The sequence below is a fragment of the Myiozetetes cayanensis genome, unplaced genomic scaffold (genome assembly GCF_022539395.1).
Source record: "Myiozetetes cayanensis isolate MyiCay16 unplaced genomic scaffold, myiCay2020 scf5-8, whole genome shotgun sequence".
Classification (NCBI taxonomy): Eukaryota; Metazoa; Chordata; class Aves; order Passeriformes; family Tyrannidae; genus Myiozetetes; species Myiozetetes cayanensis.
Window position 1 is genome coordinate 42732932 of NW_026087742.1, and position 23099 is coordinate 42756030.

The 23099-nt window shown below is 40.4% G+C and overlaps 1 protein-coding gene across 2 annotated transcripts in view; it reads left to right on the plus strand.

Moving 5' to 3' along the window:
- The window catches only part of ZC3H12C (zinc finger CCCH-type containing 12C), a 44531-nt gene extending 24104 nt beyond the window's left edge, over positions 1–20427 (plus strand). For both annotated transcript variants that reach the window (XM_050333363.1, XM_050333362.1), the window contains exons 3-6: positions 8578–8717; positions 11411–11645; positions 12436–12542; positions 13326–20427. In XM_050333363.1, coding sequence (XP_050189320.1) covers positions 8578–8717; positions 11411–11645; positions 12436–12542; positions 13326–14722 — 1879 coding nt within the window. In that variant the 3' untranslated portion in view covers positions 14723–20427. The remainder of the gene's footprint in view (positions 1–8577; positions 8718–11410; positions 11646–12435; positions 12543–13325) is intronic.
- The last annotated feature ends 2672 nt before the right edge of the window (positions 20428–23099 follow it).

The following is a 23099-nucleotide window of genomic DNA, read 5'->3' on the forward strand; positions in this document are numbered from 1 at the left end:
TGTAAAAGGTGAGTCCCAGCTGCTGACACCAGCTGTGCAACCAGTTGTTTACCCACTGGATCTGTCCTTTCCCCTTCAAGAAAATAGCTAATAGTAAATAAGCATTTTAAATACTGGGAAGATTTCAGCTTTTACATGTAAATGAGCAATGTTCAAAGAAGTGAGGGAGATTCACTTGCAGTTCAATCTTGTTGAGATTTCTGTGTCTGAATGTCCAGGGTTCTGTTATGAGTAACTAAAAATTGTCAGTCTTTTCTTTCCTCTTTGCTCTTCCAAGCTGTGGCTGATGAGTTCACTTTGGAATTGCTTAAGGGAAATGGGCCTATGCCCTAAGAAAGACTGTAGATAGTTGGAGAGATGTTCTTGGAAGCTTTCTTATATGTTCTCACAGGAATAGTTAGACTGTGATTTATATTCTTACTCCCGCTGTTGTAATACACATACTTGATTTTTCTAAGTAAGAACTACTAATTTTCATTTAAAGGATGTATTTGATGGGGAGGGGAATTTTTGTAGAGAAGGTTGAGGTGACTGATTCCAATAATGCAAGTAGGATGAGGCAGCTGTCCTCTTCTGGAAGGATCAAACATTGTGCTGCCCTGTGTCTCCATTGCATGACTAATTAAGGATGTAGTTTCACAAAACATCCAATGATTATTTTCAGCCTTACCTCTATCCCACTACCAGGGATGCTTTCCTACCTGCATCTCATCTAGTGACTACATGGCTGCAAAATGAGTTGATTCAGCATCCCAGTTCAGAGGGGCGAACCAGAAAGGGTTATTTTCCATTAGACACATAAACATAACCTGATGTTTTTGTCAGTGGGAGAACAACTAGGTCTGACTCAAAGGAGGAAGGATATATCTGATTATGTGATTGGATATTCAGATTTGTGTAACTGGTTGCATCTAGTCAATTGATAATGAGTGGATTTGTGAATTCCTTGAGAGCAGCACAGAATGAGGCTTGGAGCAGAATAACTTCCTCTGGCCAAACAGAGCCAGCATGTATGCTGGTCTAGTCTGGTGACTACTCCCGTTCCAGACAAGCTGCTTTAGCAAATTGTAGGTTAAGAAAAAGCTAACACTCCCAATTTTTCTGCCTTTTGGTAATGCTTGGAAAGCTTTTCTTATGCTTTGAGATGGCATTGCTTGTCTTTTGTGCCTTGAACTGAAATTGGGTTATCAAATATGTCTGTGTATTTCAAGTTTAAAGCTCCAAGATGGTCTAAAAATATGAATATGTTAAAGTTTTAAAAACAAAGCAAACCCCCTCTTTCAACGGAATAGCAGAAAGGGGGCTTTTGCAGGCTATGACTTGAAGAATTGCTGTTTAGTTTCTATAGGATACTTAAACTCTGGTTTTGTTCTTTCATTATTCTGGCTTTCCTAGTCTTGACTTAATCCTTTTCCAGAAGAGGAAAGATGCCTGCACATTTGAGTCTCACACACACAAAGTCTTTTGTTAAAATTCCCTTACAGATGAGACTGATTTTCCATGTGTGTGTGCATAAACTTAAAATCAGACCTGAACAGCAAATTAAATAATCCCCTAGAGCTGCTGTGGAACTTCTGATAGACTCTTCCCACAGCAAGGAGTGAGGCTGTGCTAAGGAATAGGACCCAGGATTCAGTCATGCCATACCTGAGCACTGACCTATATGAGCTTTCCTGACAGGGAACTGTGTAGCACTAACCCTGCTTCATAAGGTGGGTTGGTTTCTTGCATGTAGATGATGATGTTGTAATGCAAAATCTTCATTCAGAGCCTCAATCCACGTGAGTCAGAAAGGCATTTGTCCTCCATAAAAATGCATTTAGGACCTTATTTAGTGTTGGCTGCACAGCATAGATAGTAGACAGGGGACACGTTTCAGTGAATAGTAGTTCCCTGTGTGATGAGATTTTAGCTACCCTAAATTTACCCTTTACATAACTGAGGTAAGCAATCTAACAACAGTACATTGTCAGCTCTTCATCGTCATTGTCAACTCTTCATCGTCATTGTCACCTCTACCTCTGTCTGTTCTCCAGTACATTTTTGGACCTGCTCTTTATGCATCACCAGCTTCCTCAGCTGAGCCTCCACAGTTTGGGACGGAGGTAGGTCCTGTTTCTCCATGAAGCAGCAGAGGCAAGGTTTTGAGGTTCTCTTTTGTCCCTTTGTTATAAGACTTCCTTTTACTGCTAGGTTGAGAGTGAAGGAGTTGCTTCTGAAGAGAGAAATATACTGCAACATATTTGCACAGCCCTTTGCCTTTGCTTGTCCTTTTCAAGGATAAGATTGGGATGCTGAAAATGGCCTAAAATTGATTACTGCTATGATACTTCTCTTTGCTGGAATCAAAGTCAGGCTTTTGCCACCAAAAAGTAAGGAATAAGGAACAGAGTTGTTATTTACAAATACTGTGGGAAAATTATAACTATTTAAATAATTCACTTTTGTCCCATATGGCTACCCTGAGTACCTTCATACTTTCTTTGCTAAAAGTGAAAAGAGCGTTTCAGATTTATATAAAACTTTATGTTGAAAACATACAGGCAAAAAAGAAGTCTGCTGTGCTTACAGAGAGTTCAACATGAAGATAACACTGAAAATAATTGGATATTTTACTTACTGTATTATTATTTTTAGCCAACCACTTTCAGAATTTTGTAGGCAAAATAGTCAAAGTATTTTGATCATGTGCTGTCTTGATTTGCAGATCAAAATCAATTAATTTTGTTTTGAGCAATTGCATCTTCTGAAAACTCTGCCCTTAGGATTCCTGGGCCAGGAAGGTGATGCTCTTCAGTTTCCCTTTTGGAAAACCCTTGCCTTGGTGGCATCAGAAACATACACCCAGGCCTGACAGTCATGTCTCAGACCCCAGTGCCGTTCAGGAGTGGCAGTCAGCTGGAGGAGGTGTTACTAAGGTGCCTAACCAGCATTAGATATCTCTGTTAGGCAACTGAGTCATGTCCCCATGTATTAACCATGAGGCAGGTCATTTGGCTGTAGTAAAAGCTTCACTGATACCCTGCCTACAGAGAAGTTTTTCCACAGCTGCAAATTGTGTCAACCAAAGGATGGCTCGGTTGTCTTGTCTATGCCACATGGAGTTTTCATGTGTAAATTTAATTGCTTATGTATTTTAACAAAGTAACAGTTTAGTTGCATTAGCTCCTCCCCAGACTGTATGGTGCTGAGTTTGGTAGATGTGGTTGTATCTTCATACATTGATTCAGACATCTTTCAGTAGCACTGTCTGTCTATCTTTTTAGGTTATTTTGAGAAGGCACTGTAAGGAATAGTTAAAGGCATTTTTCCAACAAGTAACAATCATGTGGATAGTATGTCACTGGCAGCTTTGAGTATAGCTCCTCTTTGCCTGTTTTGACCTCTGACTGCTGAGTGTGTGACTCTGGCTCGGTCAGACACCCGCATGCAGGTCTGACCAGGCACAGTGCTTACTGTACCCCATAGAGTGCCCTGGCATTAGAAACCCTACAGCTGCCAAAGGCTTTTTTTCCTTCTAAGACCTCAAAGCATTGAAGTAATTTGCCATGGGCTAAAAAAAAAAAAAAAAAAAAAAACCCAACCAAAAAAACCCCCAAAAAACCCAAATCAAAACAAAAAAACCAAACCAACAAACAAAAAAACCCAAAAACAAAACAAAAAAAACACCCAAAACATTTGGGAACTGTTCGTGTCAGCATCAAAATATATATATATAAGGAACAAATGCAGCACTGACAGAAGGCCCAGGTTACTGAGAAGTCCTCTGGGACAAATGATTTCTGTGATTAAGAAATTAGTAGAGCTTAAAAAAAATTTGAAAAGGGATGAGGCTAGTTACAAAGCCAGGCTGCCAGGGTTATGAGTCACTGATACAATACAGGGTGGAAATTCTTCTCTGTTTGTGCTATGGACTGAACACTGTTTTCCTCCTATGGTATGATGGAAGATAACTGTTTGGTAGCTCTGTAATATCTATACTGGGCAGGTATGTGTTTGAGTTTTGTTCTTGTTTTTAGTCAATATGCTTTTACATGGGAAGTGCCTTGATGTGTGCAGATTTCAATTATATAAAACCCTGTATGCATATTGCAACAAGGCACTATTGTAGACCTCAGCTCTTGTCATCAATGTGTATGTTTGCTGTAGCTTTCAAAATGTGAGCTCTGTGTTGGTTTGAATACTGCATTAGAGCACACCAGAAGTCTTGCAAGTATTCTAAGCAGTCAGTCTTTTAGGAGTGCGTACCAGAAGTCTTTTCAAGACAGTCACTAGAAAATCTAATAGAAGATCTAGGGTCTGGGAAGGTAACAGAGAAAATGAAAATGTTCTCATCAGATGTTTCACCACTTTCTAATAACATTCCTAGCCTAAAAAAGGATTGGTTGATTTTTGCCCAGGAGATGTTTTTTTCATTTAAAAATAAAACTACGACTATCAACAGGCCACATATAAAAGTGATGTTTAAAAGAATCATTCGTGTGTACTATGAAAGAGAAATAGATGCTTCTGAAGGAACATACTTTACCTTCCAACTAAGAGTTGCAGATTAAACATAAGCAGCAAGCAGAACCAAAGTATATACACCAGTATCTCACCCAGGGCTACAGCTGTCAACCTGACTGGTCTGAGTTTTCACATACTCCTAATAAATGGGAAGAGATTTTTAAAAGAATTTTTCTTAGCAAAGAAGTACAAACATTTCTCCTTTTTTTTTACAACTGAGCAGAAGGAAGTCAGAAGCAGCAGCATGATTCCAGTCTTTTCACCACATGATGTATCACAAAGCTGATGAAGCAAAAAAAATCACAAAATGAAGAGCATCAAATCTACATGACAACAAGCCAAAAGAACAAATTTTAATTGCACATCTCTTTCACGGACTTTTTCACTAATCATTTAAATTTCTTGGAATTTGTATCCACTCAGCTATCAGCTTAGGCATATGTCTGAAAAGGAGCAGAAAAAAAGTGAAGATTTATACGTGTTATAAATTCACTTGCTCAGCAGTGCAAAATAGCTAGTATGCATGGTAACGCGTTCCGCATTTCTTTTTCATAGAGTTTAAGTATATTTAAAATTTATATTCTGGATGAAAGATATTTAATAGCCTGTATTAGGCTAGAGAAAACTAAGGAGCTGAACTGCCTGACCCTCCCTGTGCTTTCAAAAGTGATGCCTGAATTACAGGAAGATGAAAAGCAACAGGCAAGAGCATCCATTTCTTTCAGATTCCAGGACTTCATTCCAGAAATGATTTTTCAGACTTATGGAAAGAAGCATAATTTACTAAAATGTAGTCTAACTCACCTTTTGTTCAGTGCCAGGAGTGAAAAGTGGTTTTATCCGTTTGAAACCATGGAGATTGTTTAGAGTAATAACAGCACAGTGATTCCAGTGGAATTTAGTAGCTGGAACAAGCCCTTCCTGGCTGTTTTAAAATGGTTCTCAATATGTTTGTGGTTGCATACCACCTGCTGATAGCACGTTCAGTAATGTCCTGTATCAGGCTTTGCAAAGGAGGCCTTTTGGCTGTCCAGTGGGCACTGAATGCACACCAGGTGTTCTGATTTTGTGTTGTTGAGGGGAGATGTAATTAGACCTTCTGTGGCTGAAATACTGTTGGCCATTTCTGCTGTGCATATGTGCACGTGATTTTTAAGCATGACACATCTGTGTGTGACTCCCAGTAAGTCCTGAAATACACAAATATGCCACTCTTTCAGACAAACAAGCACAAGAATAGTCATATGGTATAAAACAATGCCTAGAAAAAGTATTGGTCTGTGTTTTATTATTACAGTGTCATTACCATTTAGTGGTAATTACATTACCATGTAATACTGTATTGCATGATATTATCATGCAAAACAGGGAATGCCTATAACCGTACCCTGTATGAGGCCTGTAACCATAGCTAAACAGGATATTGAGTGACATATAGTTGTATTGTTCCTGACAGCCTTCCTAGTGTAGGCACAGAAGATGGATTTAGAACTATGCTTGGAGTACCCCATGCCAGCTAAAATCAACAAACTTTGATTATTATGGCTGGCAACAATTGCAATATCTTAGTATATAATTAATTTTCCAGGTACTCTCTCCAGTATCATTAGAGGAGGAAACAGTACAAGTCCTCACTTAAATCCAGTTAATGATAGTGGGCTCTATTTTTTTTCCTTTCTTTCTTTTTTTTTTTTTTTTTTTAACTTATTTTTTTCTTTTGTTTGGGATCTGTGACCTTCAACACAACCTCTGCTGAGGATGCTGCTTTGTGAGAGGTGTTAACCATGACTCATTCTCTCTCGACACCTCCTTCACAGGCTTCTGGAATCTGAACATTGTTTCAAAATTTTTCTCACTTTTACTTTGGCACTTTGTCCATTGCACAATTACTCAAGCTCCCTCAGTACCAAGAAACATGCAGCAGTGCTATGTTTTAGAAAGCTGGAAATAATAGGTACTTAAAATTTCCCTACTGAGAGGGGGGGAAAGTGTTTTTAAGTAACTTTCTGGTGGTTTTATTTACCTCAAAACATGCAAGTAGAAGGAGCTTTTAAAATTCCAGTGGCTATCCATCACGATATTGTCCCTTTCACAAACCATGGGGAAAGAATTGTCTTCTACCCTTTTGGAAAGCAGGTTGTGGCATACCTGCTATACACGACAAGCCAGCCAACTGAAAGGTGATAGTTTATTTCCATGGCCCTGTATTTCTTCTGCTACACAGAGCTGTGGGGTTGGGAGAGACCTCACAAAAGTTACTTGTCTCCTCCTGTGCACGGAGAGCCCAGAATGGCCCCAGAGGAGCTGTCTAACTTGTTCTGCAAAGTGCCCGGTGAGAAGATCCCAAAATCTATGTCCAGACTGTCTCACAGATCAGGTTGAAAGCTTTTACTGACATAATGCTTAATGGTTCCTTATGCTGGTTAAGGACTCCTCTGTCCTTATCCAGCGGGACTATGGTGGGTTGACTGTGGCTCCCTGTTTCCTAGCAGAATGGGAGAGAGAAAACGAGAGAAACAGAAGCAAGAAAACCCATGGGTCAAAATAATGACAGGGAGATCACTCACCGAGTAATTTTTTACGTCAGACAGACTCATCTTGGGGAATTTAATTTATAGCCAGTTAACATAAATATTTAATTCTGGAATCAGGTACTATGAAACAAAAGAGGCAAACATTAAAATATTTTCTGGGGGAAGAACATCTCTCCTTCTCCCAGGCTCTCTTCACTCCAAATATGTGTCCTCTGTGCTACCTCATCACAGCCTCACTCAGACACCTCTCACAGCTTGTCATGGCTGCAGATGACAGTCAGTCCCTTCAAAACAGCTGTGAGCAGTGCAGGGGATTGGGGTCAGGCTGTCACTTTTTCTCTGCTGCTCCTTCCTTCTTGCACTTTTACTCTTCTCCAGTCTGCAAGTCCCTCTGGGGGTGTACCTGTTCCTCTTGAAGCACCTCCTCCTCCTCGAGCCTAAGTGTTCCCTCATTCCCTTCTCCTTCGTTGTGGAGCAGGCTAGAGCTGGGCATGCCCAGCGTGGGACAGACCTCTTCTCATAGCAACCACCTTGCAGCCCCCTGCTCCCAGAACTTTTCTGTGGAGACCCAATCGTTGATTGCTGTCCTCTATTTTAATTAATTTCTATATGTTGAAGATTGTTTTGCTCCTCCACAAGCTGCTTCTTTTCCACCAGAATAACTAAATGTACTTCCTTCAACCTTTCCCCATAGGTCTCATTTCACTTTGTTTTGGATTCTTTCCATTTCATCTGTGTCTTTTATAATATGTCCTGCCCAAAACTGGATGTAAAAGTTGGGCAAGGACTTGTCTGCCTTTAGAAAATGACATAATTGCGTCTCTTGCCTTACTTCAGACAGTTATTGCACAACAGGCACACATATTTTGTTTTGCTTATGTCAGATCAGTTTCTGTTTAACTGTCTCTCCACGGCTTTTTTAATACATGCTAATTTCTCCTTCTGAAGTGCAGTACTAAGCTAATTCTTAGTTTTGTCATGTTGATTTTGGACAGTCTCTCCAGACTGCCTAATTTGTCCTGCAGAGTGCCTGCCATCCCCTTGGGCTTGGAGACCTTCTCTTCTGTCTTTCCCTCTTCCCATGGGAGCTCACGGAGCTCTTCCAGCAGGGATCTGCCGTCCCTTCCCCTGCTGCCATGTGATCAGTACTCAACTGCTAGCATTTCCTGAACACACTGCACTCCCCTGTTGGTATTTCAGGCCTTTTGGCTTCCCTCATCAAGTCTTGGAGCTGCCTATTATATCCCATACTTTTCATTGGGCTATGAGGATTTTTAACACACCCTACTTATATTTTTCCTTACTTGTCAAATCTGTGGACAGATGATGAAAATGTTTGGCAGATTTAGTAGCCCTCTCCCACACCATGGAGCAAGTGATGGCCATGTTTGAGCAAGGCTCAGACTGACACCCAGCTGCCTTTAGGAATCATGGAACAAGTGAAGAGCATGGCTTTGAGATCTGCATTTTGTTGAGCTCCATTTATGGTCATAGAAAAATAAAGTCATCTAATAAAGAATTTGAATGTGTGTTTCAGCCACGGGAACAAAGAAGTATTTTCTTGTCGAGGAATCAAATTGGCAGTAGACTGGTTTTTGGAAAGAGGCCACAAGGATGTTACTGTGTTTGTGCCAGCATGGAGGAAAGAACAGTCAAGACCTGATGCTCTTATAACAGGTAAGCTCTGTTCCATCTTCACTGGTTGGCTGATGCTTTGCACAGCTTGAGTGCTACTGCTCAAATGAACAAGTGTTCAGACATAAAAGGTTCTAATAGAATATCTTTGGGGTAGTAGCTTCATTGTGATCTTTAGGAAGGAAAAAGACAAAGCAATGCCCTTTCCAAGTCCTCCTTTTCTGCTCATCTGATCAAGTTTCCATTAACGTTGCTACTTACTTCGTGAAGAATGTAATTGCCATTTTTTACGTCTGTTATACCCGTGCATCATTAGTAGTGAAAAGGTTTGAAGTGAGTCATTTGCTGGGTGATCTTTATTGTGGTGAGCAGATTCTGCCAGGCTGGCCTGTCTGCTAGTCACCTGCAGTGAGTCACTGCCTGTGCTTTGGGTTATGGAAACTATCCTGACAGAAAGGGAATGGTTTTCTCTTCACTGTTACTGTTAACAAGTGAGACAAATTTTGAATATTTTAATTTTGAATGTGTTTATCTAGGAAAAAAAAATTGGTGTAGAGATATTTATTTCTTGATGCAACTAACAGGTTCTGTGTAAAGGCTTGAAGAGGCATTCTCCATCTGTCCTAGAGGTGAAACTGAGGGGAATTTGGGGGTTAAAAAACCCCTAGAATTTAAGGAGGGAAAGGTTTGGTTTTTTTTTTGAAGGGAGGCCCAACTTGTCTACTTTAAAGGGGTGAAAGCTTTTGAGAGTAGTAGATCTGGATTCTAAAAGAATATGTAAACATGTTTTGATTGCCATGTGCATTTTCAGATATCTGGAAAGATTTTCATTCTCTTTACTTGATTGCTACTAGAATATATCACATTAATGCAAGAAAATATTTGGAAAGTTGCTGTTCTCCCATCCTCACAAGCAGTGTGGAGCCTTTCTTTTGAAGCCATTCTCTTTCACTTGTACTAGTGTTTGAGGTATGGGAAGAACATTGGCTAAGTATATAAAAATGTGGGTACTTGGAAATAAACTGTGACATCAACTAGAAGTGTGCATAGGGCTGGAAGCCCCAAAAGGAGTTTCAAGAAAGTAGTAATGCATAGAATAATTGACCTGTTGTCTAACGATGAGAACTCAGTTTTCCATGTGTCATCATGGACCCTGAAAATGGGAGGAAGATCAAAGCAGGTTATTGTATTTTCTGTAAAACAGAGGTTCTTCAGTTGTCTTGTCAGGAAACAGGGAGCCTGTATCTGCTAGCAGTCTTGTGAAATACATTGTGCTGACACTCTGTTTCCAGAGATACGCACCTGAAACATGTGGCCACCTGGAATTCTGAAAAAGCCCTAGATGTGAGGATGGCTCTAGACTGTCAGTATTCATGAGAAGCCTCTTGGACTAAACAACAGCCACATCTTTGTTATTAGTACCTGCCAGTCATCAGGTGGCAGATTTTTTTATTATTGTGGAGTGGTAAATACAAAAAGGTTATATTTAATTTAAAATCTTTTGCTTTTTCTACTAAGCAGATAAATGCTTGTATTAAATATATTGCCTATATGTAATATTAATGCTGTATTTCTTTCTGTTGAAGTCTTTTTTTTCCCCAGATGGAACATGTTCCCTGTCAAGTTTCTTATGCTACAAAACAGTTGAGTTATTTGAGATCTTAATCATTATTAAGAGCCATGAGTCATATTCTTCTGCTGGTTTAGATGTTGCCTAGCTTTTTGTATATTTTCCTTTCATAGCTTGTCTGGTCTGAGGAGAGTGATAGGTAGGAGAATCAACATAAGGGGTAGGTGCCCCAGTGCTAGGTACAACCTCCTTGGTAGCCTGAGGTCTTTCAAAGCTCCTTGGGACCTCCAGGTTCCACACAGACAAAGAGAAAATGCTTTTGGATATGTGACTGACAGATTGTGTAGGACAAGAAGGAATTGCATAAAATACTAAATATTCTTATTTAGCAGGATTAAAGAGAAATCTGTTTGGCTTTGATAAGAACTTAGGTATAAATAATATGTAAACCATTCAAGGAAAGATACAATCTGAACTATTACTGATGTTAACAAAAAAAACCCCAAAGCCAAACTTTTGCTGTTGGTTACAAAATGACATCAGAGGTCTTTTTGGGGAATGCTGTTAATGTTTGGGAAGAGCCTGAGTGCTTGTACTGAATGTGGGTTTTCTAGTCCTTATGGGTAGCAACCCCTTCTTTTAATAGGCAGAAACTTTTATGAGACAGTCCTATTAATGTGAGCTACTGGAATTCTTTCAAAACGTGTTTCTTGCTGGGTACCACAAATAGATGAAAAAGGTCTGTCTTTACCAAGGAGCTTAGTTATGGGAAATGCATAGCTTGAGTATGGTCCTCCTATTCACTGAAACATTCAGTGATGTTTAAAACCACCCCTTCAACCAGAGGAGTTTTTCACGGGTTTTTTGATAAGTAGTATTTCTTTTGAACCAGAGGAATATGAATGAAGCCTCCTTGTGTTAGTCTTAGAGAACTAGTGTGGAGCAGGAGGTTTTGATTTGTTTGTGGGTTTTTTTGAAAGTGTTGCCAGCTGACTGCTGACCCTAACTTCAGATATCATATATCGGACACCTCCTGCTGGACTATAACCATTTAAAGACATTTTTAGTCCTAAATGTCTGGATTTTCTTCCTCAGGTCTTTAAAGATTAAACAAACATATTTTTCTTTTCTTCCTTGTTTAACTTTTGATTGTTATTCCTTGTAGATCAAGAAATCTTGCGTAAATTAGAAAAGGAGAAGATTCTTGTGTTCACACCATCCCGGCGAGTGCAAGGGAGAAGGGTGGTGTGCTACGATGACCGATTTATAGTGAAGTTGGCCTTTGAGTCAGATGGCATCATTGTTTCTAATGATAATTACAGGGATCTAGCTAATGAAAAGCCAGAATGGAAGAAGTTCATAGATGAGCGCTTGTTGATGTATTCATTTGTTAATGACAAGTAAGTCATTCTGTCTTTATATGTGCCATTAAAATAATTGAGGAAAGGACTGTTTGAGGATTTGTATGATTTTTTTATCTTACATCCAGATCATTAGGTACCTGTAGAAAAACAGGAGGAATAGTCAATCATAGATTTGTTCTTCTAATTAAAAGTACTCAAAACTCTGTTTTTATAGTGATATCTTTATGTCTTTTTATGCTTTTTTCTCTTTTAATGTATGCCTGTGGTTACACTCTGAAGTTCTAGAGTCATAGGAAACCCCGTGTTGTAATGAACCTCAGGAGGTTTGTAGTTCGACTGTCTGATTAGATCCATCTATAGTAACTTTGTAGCCTGGCCTACAGATCAACTGCAGTTACAGCAGATGGCTTCTTGTGATGGGGGGGACTGCGTACTCTGCCGAGCAGACGGTTGTATGTGAGTGCCCTAACACTGATGCAAGAGTCCTGGGCAGTCAGCACAGTTTTGTGGAGTTAGTTGTGGCATTCTAAGAAAACGCTGCCTGTATTGCTGCCCTTACTTTTGATTTAGGGATGGGTTGTGTGCAGCCCTGCTTTGCCGCTGAGCTAGATTAAGGTGTCTGAAGCAGACTGTTTCTATGACTTGCCTGTGAGGCAGTGACTGCAGCAGAAATATGGCCTGCCAAAACTGCTCTCAAGGTACCCAGGCTTAAAAATTACAAGATGGCAGATTATGGTGTAGGACACAGTCATGAGGTTCTTGGTCATTGCATAAAGAGTATGGAAAGGCTTGTTTGCTTCAATAATACTTCTTTCTTTTTTTATAGATTTATGCCTCCTGATGATCCTCTTGGCCGCCATGGTCCAAGTCTGGACAATTTTCTTAGGAAGAAGCCTATTGTGCCAGAACATAAGAAGCAACCGTGTCCCTATGGTAATTTGATTTAACCCATTAATCTGTTGTACTGCTGAGACTGGGGACCAAGCTCCTGCTTTATTTTAACACTATAAACCAAAAATAAAAACTCTAACATTGGTTTTAACACTGTTGTCTTAGCCTAAGAGTGGTTGAATGCTGACATGATGGTGGAAACTGAGGTGATTTTTTTTCATGTGCTAGTTAGAGAACATGTCTATCTACAGAGCAACTTTGTTAGTTATTCATAGGAATAGATCCAAAACAACACCTAAATCCTACAGGCTCCAGAAGCCCTTTTCTAATGTGGTAAAGGCAATGAGGTTTTCTTCCAGAAAATTTAGTGAACTATCTGAAGTTTAGCTACTGAGCAACCCTACGGGCATCTTGACTGAGCTGAAACCTGCTGGTCTTACGACTCTGTGGGACTTTCCTATTAAGTTTTCTGCCCATGTATCACCCTGGCCCAATACAGCAGGTGCGTACAGACACACTGACAGTGTCACATTCAGCTCAAATTGTGGCTGGTAGTGTTGGTCTGCATTCCTAGAGCACTAGCTGCAGCATGCTACTACTGCCTCTTCTTTCTCTGCAATACAAGGGAGATCTTTGTTCATGCCCCATGTCACACAAAACCATTTGCAAGACCTTTCAAATCAACAATAAAACTTTAAATGAGAGGCATTTCTATTATTTGATGTTTATATGATGTTGATATTTATTATTATTTCTGTTATATTCAATTCAAACAGATTTTATTTGAAGGGTTTTTTTTTAATCTGATTATGTTTATACTAATAGGGAAGAAATGTACCTATGGACACAAATGCAAATACTATCATCCAGAAAGAGGAAATCAGCCTCAGCGATCTGTAGCTGATGAACTTCGTGCCATGTCTAGAAGCACAGCTGCCAAAAGTACAAGTGAAGGAGGACTGGTAAAAAGCAATAGTGTTCCCTGTAGCACTAAAAATGATAGCACTTCTGAGCTGAAGCGTGCTGCTCCAAAGAGGCAATCGGATCCTAGTATAAGGACTCAAGTCTATCAAGACTTAGAGGAAAAGCTTCCCACCAAAAACAAATTGGAAACCAGGTCTGTACCTTCTTTAGTTAGTATACCAAGTTCCTCTGCTGGAAAACCCCAAAGTACTGCACCTTTAACTAACGGCCTTCCATCCGGAGTTCACTTCCCACCTCAGGATCAAAGATCACAGGGCCAGTATCCTACAGTGATGATGGCAACCAAAAATCATGGAACGCCAATGCCTTATGACCAGTATCCAAAATGTGAGTCTCCGGTGGATGTAGGGTATTATTCTATGCTGAGTGCATATTCAAATCTAAGTATATCTGGTCCACGTAGTCCCGAAAGGCGCTTCTCCTTGGACACAGATTATAGGATTAGCTCTGTAGCTTCCGACTGCAGCAGTGAAGGGAGCGTTAGCTGTGGCAGTAGTGACTCCTACGTGGGTTACAGCGATCGCTCTTACATGAGTTCGCCTGACCCACAGCTGGAGGAGAACTTGAAGTGCCAACATATGCACCCACACGGCCGCCTTAACACTCAGCCCTTCCTACAGAGCTACCACGAGCCTCTCATGCGAGTACAAAGCTATAGTCACGAAGAACCAAAGCATCACCACAAATCTCCAATTCCATACATGGCTGTGCATCTGCAGCATCCGACAGTCGGTGCTCGGTCCAGTTGTCCGAACGACTACTCCACATCTCCGAGTTCACCACATTCAAAGAGCATGCACCTGGGGAGAGCCCTTGTGTCCACGAGAATAGACAGCATTTCAGACTCACGCTTGTATGATAATTCTCCTCTAAGACACAGAAAGCCTTATTCTGGCCAAGATGGGCTCGGGGGCTGGGATAGGCAGAGTTACGGGATGGATGCATACGGCTACCGCCAAACCTACTCCTTGCCGAGTAACCCCACGCAGCCGTGTTATGAGCAGTTTGCCTTCCAAAGCCTCCCTGAACAGCAGGACCAGACTTGGCGTGTACCTTACTGTGGAATCCCTCAAGACCCTGCGAGGCACCAAGACACCCGCGAGAAGGTTTACATTAACCTCTGCAACATCTTCCCCCCTGATCTGGTCAGGATCGTCATGAAGAAGAACCCTCACGTGACAGACGCTCAGCAGCTCGCTGCAGCCATCTTAGTGGAAAAGTCTCAGCTAGGTTATTGAGAGATGATGCATCTTTGTGGTGTCTAGTAGTTTTCAGCTCAGCTCTAAGGCTGAGGGAGGTTTGCTACAATAGCATTTGTGATCTCCTTCTCAGCAAGGAGGTTATATAGTAATCCGTTTATGTGAAATACTGTATCATGGAGTCTGTGTGTATAGCCCCATGCATTGGAAGTACCAGATAATGTTTTGTGTTCTAGTTTGAAAATTTTTAAATGGCTATTTTCACAGCTGGAGGATGTTCCAGTTTAAATTAATATATATATATATATATATATAAAAATAATCTGTGGTCTCTGGTTATAATCTTTGGTGCATCAGGGGTTTATATGCAGCACTTTCTATCCTTGTTACGTGTTGTTGGGATTTTTGGTTTAGTTTTTTAACTTGCTGGATGCTTGTCCTTGGGCTGTGAGGTATTAAAACAACCTACAGAAAGAGGATTTTTCCTAGTTCTGGCAAGCAATTTTCAAGCGAAGTTTGTGAACTTTTTACAACACCATAAGTATGTCTGATGTATGTTTGTTTGGGTTTGTGAGCTTTTTTTTGTGCTGTAATCATCTCTTTATAGAAAACAAAGATTTACTACAGCACTGACTTCATTTTTTTTTTTTAACAAATAATTAAGTTACCAGTTAACAGTGAAATGGGTAACAATATATTGGTAATTTATAGTATGGCACTTTTCATTATTTTCTTTGTTTTGTTTAAATAGTTACATATTTTGTTGATGCAGTAGATTAGTAAGATCAGATGCAAACAGAGGAGAAAAAAATATTTTTTTTTTTTACTAATTTATGGGTATGGTAAAAGCCTTATTGCCTGATTTTCAAAGTTAATGAGAATTTGCTTCCCCCCTTGAAGGTAAGAGAAGCTGCAAATGCTCAGAACCGCCCCGAATCAGGCCACCCTGTATCAGTTCCCCTGTGTTGTTACCCAGCTCTGTGTATTTCTGGTCAGTAAAAGGGGACCTGAAATCATAGGGTCATGTTTAGTTGTTTTAGATGTTTTTTTCTTTGTATTGCTGCATAACTGTACTGGATAAAATATGGTTTTTCATAAAATATTTACCTGTTTTTAAATGAATTTAATTATCTCAATGCAAGTTTTGTATTTAAGATACTGTTTGATTTTTGTTGCTATTTATCAAGGCTGGCCTGAAAAGGTTTTGTGTGTTCAGGATATGCAACATTTATTAACTGCACTATGGTAATGATATTGTAGCTCAAAATAATAACTTAAACTTTTCTTTTTCCTTTCTGTTTCACTTGGGGAGGGTTGTGGGGAGAGAAGATACCATATCTGTTCCTGAAATTAGTTTTTCGCCTTTTGCATCATGTAGGCCTGATTCTTGCCACAAATAGTGTAGTTTTAGAAACGGATAAACCAAGTCTGTTTTAGCATTAGTAAGGGATTTTCTGGTTTTAAATCATGGGTTTTACTAGCACCTCATCATAACCTTACATATATATATATAAATAAAATAAGTAGATATTGCAATTGATGTCAGATGTACTTACATGACATGATCAGTTGCTGACAGTTTAGGTTTTCATCCACTATAACAATGTTCAGTATTAAAAAAAAGTCACTAGTTTACACTATTACAGCTGATAGTTTTGATACACTTGCTGGAATTTTAAGTAAGGCCCTGAAGAACCAGAAAGTACCTTTTACTGTTGATACAAATTGTATCTTTTTAACTGAGAACTATTTTGATTTTTAGATTTAGTAGAAACACAAATGTATAATTATAACTAGTCTTTTGGGCAACATTTTATCCCTTATTTAAAAATTAGAGATTTCAGACATAGGATAGACTTAGGCAAGTAACAGTAGATATTCGTTTAGGTGTCTGTCTCAATTCCACATATAAAAAACTATTGGCATCTTCCTTCTAAAATCTTTGTAGTGGGAACCCACTAAAATAAAGGTAAAATGCTGCCTGAAAATGATGTCCAAGCACCTTTGAATACGAAGACGTTTTCGCTACTTGTGCGACACCATGTGTTGCAGCAAGTAGAGTTTGGGTATACAGTAAATGCTTCTAAAGAGCATTGTGCTATAGAAATATCCAATAATCTGAACCATGTTCAGCAAACCAATTCAGGACGTAGTGCTCCTGCAGCTCCCACTGCTGGTGTTCTGCAGGTTCTGCCATTGCCCGTCCCTGCGGCAATACCGGAGGGGCTCTCCACCATCTGTCCTGTGTTGTCTGGTTAGGGAGAAGACCTCTTCACCTGTGGCAACAGTTTTTCCCTGGATTTGGTTGGTCACCATCTGTAGAGCATGTTTTAAAGTAGAGATCGATGCAGCCCTGATGCTGAGGTTTGGACTGGGAAATGGGTCTCATCTTAGTTGTACACTAAGATTTTTTTAAATGGAATTACACTGAAGTACTACACCGTAGTGTAGATACAGCTGTTTTAATAATGAAATTATTATATTTGTGTTTGAAATGGGTTTCTACCTTTGTTTTTTATGTAGGGATTTACTTCTGCCAAAAGTTCAATTCCTTTAAGCATGAACAAAAACATGTGCATATAATGGAAGTGTTTTGTCTTTTTCCCTATCATGGGAGCATCAGAATGCTTCCTACCATGTACATGTGGCAGTCTGGCCCAGAGCACTGGACCAGCAGGCTTCGCCACGTTGTGATAATGGGGCAAGGAGGCGCGTGGGACCGTGTGTGCTGTGCCCGGACCTGAGTTGTCAGTACCAACTGCCTCTGCGTACGCTCAATGCAGTATTGAATCCCCAAAAGTGTGTTGATTGCTAGAGAATTCTTGTAACAGATTCTGTACTTTGTGCTCAAGCAGTGAAAACGCGTTAAAAATGTAAGAGTAGGAGTGATTTGGTGGGTTTAATGTTGTGCTAGTTCCCCTTAGACTCTCTTATGTTGGATAAAGCAAATTTACTGTGACAAAATATACTTCCTTTTGTTTAGCTGAGATAACAGATCAAGGAGTTGCGTGTGAATTCCTCCACGATGAGGAGATCAGTCCTCTTTCAAAAAGGACACCAGTAACAAACATGGACACAATTATACTGGTCAGGTTCTACCTTTGTCTGTATCATTGCACTGATGCAAATAACTGACCTGTAATGTCCCATGATACTTAAAATAGTAAAGGTAGTTCAGTGATACTGTCTTTGTGCCAGCTGAGTTGTGGAGGTGCAGTGAAGGATTAAGTACCTTCAAGTTAGGGCAGTCCCTCTGCTAAGAAGAGGGCAACACGTTCCCTTGTCTTCAGTACTTGAGAGTTGTTTTGATACTTAGCAGAAACTCTGTATTTTTAGATAAAATCCCAAGCTGTTGTAGCTACATCAGTAATAGTATATAGATACACGGTATTTTGAATACACATACATTACACATCTGCCTACAACTGTTTTCTATACAACAACTTGTTGCCAATATTTAGAGTTTTTAAATATGTCCTGTAGATAATTAACTTTGAGCTAAACATGCCTAGGCTATGGAAGTATTAATCACTTTGTTGTCTTTTATTTTTTAAAATATGTGTGTGGACTCACATATATATATCTATTTGTATATATACACACATATATTTGGCAAGTGGGTTTAAGATACTGCTAATGGTCTGAAGATCAAATCTTTTCAGGTGTCCCATTTTATTTGGTATGTTTGAGTTGTAGCTTGGTCCTCCAGTGCAGAATAGCTCTGGGGAGAGCCAAAAGCCTGATGCGTTCATGTGACACCCCAAAAAGAAGGCGTGCCAGTCTGGTGAAGCCCTCAAAGGAGACTTTAGCAGCCTTCGAGGATGTTGGACTGTTGTTGAGCTGTTGATGAACTTCTACTGGGAAAGTTGTGGCTCATGGAGAACACCTTTCCAAAAATATCAAAGCTGTTGCTGTAAACCAGAGTACCTCACTTGGAACGGGAAGCTGGGGGTGTTTGCCCAGCAAGGGGAGCACCAGAGGACTAAATGCCTTGGGTGAGAGATACCACAGCATCTTGCCACAGTAAGACACTACCAAAATATTTATCAGTTTTATCAGTTGATGAGTTTGACCGAGGTATTTTCAATGTGTAAAGCTTGAAAAATGAGACACAATGCTTTCCTACTCTCTGGAGCATTTAGAAAAATACCCAAATGACTTTTCATTGCTACTGAAAATTTAAAATACTGTGCAATTAAAGAGACCTTTTTTTTTTTATAAAAATAACTTGGAAATTATTTATTTTTATTTACAGTGTGACTTGATAATTTATTCCTGGCATTATAAGGCCATGGTGGAGTGCTGTTTGTTGCGGTTTTTTTATCGTAGGAACTAAAACTGCTGAAAAGAAAAACCAGTAGATTTAAAATTAAAACCCTATGGCCTTGTTCTGTTTTTTATAAAAGGGCTGAGGTTTTATAAATGTAAAATCATGTGTTTTATATACTTCATAAATTTTAGAGAGGCATAGTTTAAGAATTTTCTTCAAATTAAATATGTATGGGCACATTGTTTAATCATCTGTATGAAATGGTTGTTCCAGATAACCTTTTGCTCAGTAACATGAGAGATGTTCAGACTTCATCTTCAGTTGTTCTAGAATACATTTCATACATCTTAAGGTTTCATCAGAAACTGATGATCTAGGCACCTAATCCCATGGGAAATGTTCCTTTGGTGTGAAACATCCTACTGTATGCTGGGTTTTACTTCATGTGCAGTATAAGGTAATTTACTGATACACATGGACTATAAGTAAGTGTTTATAAAGGCACTACCGAATACAGTGTGTGGTTCATAGTTAAGAGTGTGCTTTAAATAATTTATCAGCTTCCATTTGCAGGTCTTAAGGGGTTGCCATAACTTGCACTTGAAGTGTTTATTATTCTATCTACCCTTTAACCTAAATGATTGCAATAGTTCTCATTCCCTCTCACACTAAATAGCCCTTGGAGGGCCCAGTCTCCTGAACACAGACAGCTGACTTCAACAGAAGTACTTACATGGGCCAAATCTACTGACGTTAGAGAAGAACTGAGTAAAACTGGCGTGTGTGTAAGTGCAAGAGGGCTGGGGCCTTGAGGAGCACAGCTGGAGAGCCACCTCCTCCCAAACAGAGGTGAGATCTCCCTGGTGCTGACAGGTCACTCGGCCAGGATTGCCCTTTGCGGTTGTCGGGAACAACTACAAACCCAATTTCCTGAGCTGTTTAAGCACATCTATTCTCAGTGTTTCAAAGTATAACGGTCTACTCTTAGCCTTATGAAACAAAACCTCTCTGCTTTTTCTAGAACAGTCCATTATCTTTTGGTCTCAGATGAAGTCTAATTTACCATGTTAGTTTGGCTGGTTGGTTAATTTCTATTAAAATATCAGTTTCATTAAGAATGTCATTCAGATAAAAACCATTTTCCCAGCATACTAGAGTATCCTGCAAGGAAACAAATGCAGATACAGCAGCAATAATTGTGTTTTGGAGTTCTTTTCCCACTCATTATCTCTGTACTTGTGTTGAGTAGGTGAGATTTTAATACTGTCCTGAAGTCCACTCTGACAAAACCATTAGTTAAAAATAATGTTTGGGCTACTTGATAAAGCAGTTGTCAAACTGGCTCTTTGTTCCTTCACTGGTTGTTCTGTATTATTTCTGTGATGTGACTATTCACATCTTAAAACCACCTTTAAACCATACAAAAAACCCTGTACATGGATTCTGCTTTTAGAGAAAAAAAAATAAAGATTCATTTTCCTCACTGATGGGCTGTTTTTGTTTAATTAAAAAAAAATGTCTAGAGCAGTTAGCAGTGAGTTAGAGCTAGCTTTGTGTTCCTATCTGCACAACAAAACTGCTCACTTTGAGTAAATTAGAACAGTTTCAAACATAGAATCATAGAAAGGTTTGGGTTGGAAGGGACTTTAAAGATCATCGAGTTCCAACCCCTCTGCCATGGGCAGGGACACCTTTCACTAGACAAGGTTGTTCAGGGCCCCATCCAGCCTGGCCTTGAACACTTTCGGGGATGGGATGGGAATCCACAACTTCTCTGGGTAACCCGTTCAGCGCTTCACCACCCTCTGAGTAAAGAATTTCTTCCTAATGTCTAATCTAAACCTATACTCTTTTAGTTTAAAACCATTGCCCTTTGTTTTGTCACTATGTGCCCCTATAAAAAGTCATCTCTCTCCCTTTTATAAGCCCCCTTGAGGTGCTGGAAGGTGCTATGAGCTCTACCCAGAGCCTTCTCGTCTCCAGGCTGAATAACCCCAGCTCTCTCAGCCTGACTTTACAGGAGAGGTGCTCCAGCCCGCTGATCATCTTTGTGACCCTCTTACAGGTCAATGTCTTTCTTGTGTTGGCAACCCCAGGGCTGGATGCAGTGCTCCAGGTGGGGTCTTGCAAGAGCTGAGGGGCAGAATGTCCACCCTGGACTATCTGGCCACACTTTTGATGCAGCCCAGGATACAACTGGCTTTCTGGGCTGTGAACACACATTGTTGACTCATGTTCAGCTTTTCATCCATGAGAAACCTCAAGTCTTCTCCACAGGGCTGCTCTTGATGAGTTCTCCCAGTCTGTACTTATGTCTAGGATTGCTCTGACCAAGGTGCAGCACCTTGCACTTTGACTTGTTGAACTTCCCTGTGGATGGCATCCTATCCTTCAGGTATGTCACCTGCACCACCCAACTTTGCGTCATCTGCAAACTTGCTGAGGGTGCACTCAACCCCTTCATCTGTGTCACTGATGAACATACGGAAGAGCACCAGTTCCAAGACCAGAGCCATGAGGGACACCACTCATCACCAGCCTCCACCTAGACTCTGCATCCATTCAGCCAATTCCTTATCCACTGAATAGTCCATCCATCAAATCCATGTCTCTCTAATTTGGAGATATCACTGGTATGCTGCTTGAAGCCGTGGCTCTTCTGCAAGCTCTGGCATGAAGACTGCTTGGCCTCTAACATACCAGTCCCTGTTTGCATTGCATTTTTCTGATCTGCTGCTGGACACTGAGCACCTCTGTTACCTTGTCAGAAGTCAGGCTGGGGCATGGCTGGCCCAGGTGCTTGCATTGCCTTCAGATCAGCTGAGTCCTCACACTCTCCACACAGAAATACATAATTTTTTTCTGGAATGCTATTTATATTGTAACTACTTTCCACTAAGTCAATGCTTGGAGCTTGAACAAAGACAGTATGTGCAAAGAGACAGAGGGATCTGGGTGGATGATCATGTCTCCGGTGGGAGGAGATGGATTGGTAAGGTGAGATTTCCTTGGCTGCTGATCTGCATGGCACAGTGCTGTCAGTTCCTTCAGCCAGGTGCTTGAAGTCTCTCTCTAAAGTTAAGTCTCTTTTGTTAAGTCTCCACATGATGAATCCAGAAATCTTCTATTTGCAGTAGATAAAGAAATTAAATAGCATCTCCTGCTGCTTTCCTTTATGCTTTTTAAAGTAGTCATATTATTCACCTGGCAAGAAAATGCAATTTTGGAGGGCAGAGGCTCTATCTGACAAAGCACAAGTAAAGGAACAACTCACTTTACGGGCTCGGAGCTCCAAATCACCTCTGCTGCATTTATCAGGCTGAGCAGAGCTGTCTCAAGACACCACATGCATTTCTCTGAGGCCCCTAACCTGCTCCACTTGCTCTGTAGCCTCCACTTAGGTGAGTTAAGGAGAAGATGGGTTTTGCTTTTCCTGTAAGTCATTGTTCACTTGGAGGCATTGCTTAGGGCAAAGGAAGATAAAAACCCACATCATCCATTTCGGATGCAGAAGCAAACTGCAGGCAGAAGATACAATGACACTGTGCTGTTCCAATGCGAAGAGCTGTAACTCCTGACAGCTGAGGAGCAGACAGTGGGATTGGGTGGATGCCCAACCACAACCATCAGCTCATTGCCCCTGCGAAGAGTAAGAGGTAACAGGGCCTGGAGCACATTAAGAGCTTGGATCATAAGTCCAGTACAAGATCTAATGAACAGGCTATAATCTTTCTCTGTTACTTAGTTATTTAGTACACTAAAGTTACTTACTTTCTAACAAATATTTGCCACTTCCCTGTTTGACTGTCAACCGTAGGATGCTCCAGCTCTTGAGCTGTGGGATGCTGGGTGACCATCATTCTCTTCTCTCCTGGAAGAGGGCCAAGAATGCCTGGAGCCCAGCTTCCAGATGCAAGTGGTTGGAAAGATCCACCCACTCTGTTCCACACAGGGTGTTCATCAGTGCCATTGTTAAAAGAGGGAAGAGCAGTAGAAGTGATCTTGACTGATGAACTGCTTTAAGTATCAGTATTTCCACCTGTAACTCTCCTCTCCAGGGAGACCTCACAAACACTACCAGAGTTACACTCATTCTGTGTTTTTTGAGGAAACTGGCCATCTGGATAATTCAGAAGAGCTGCAAAG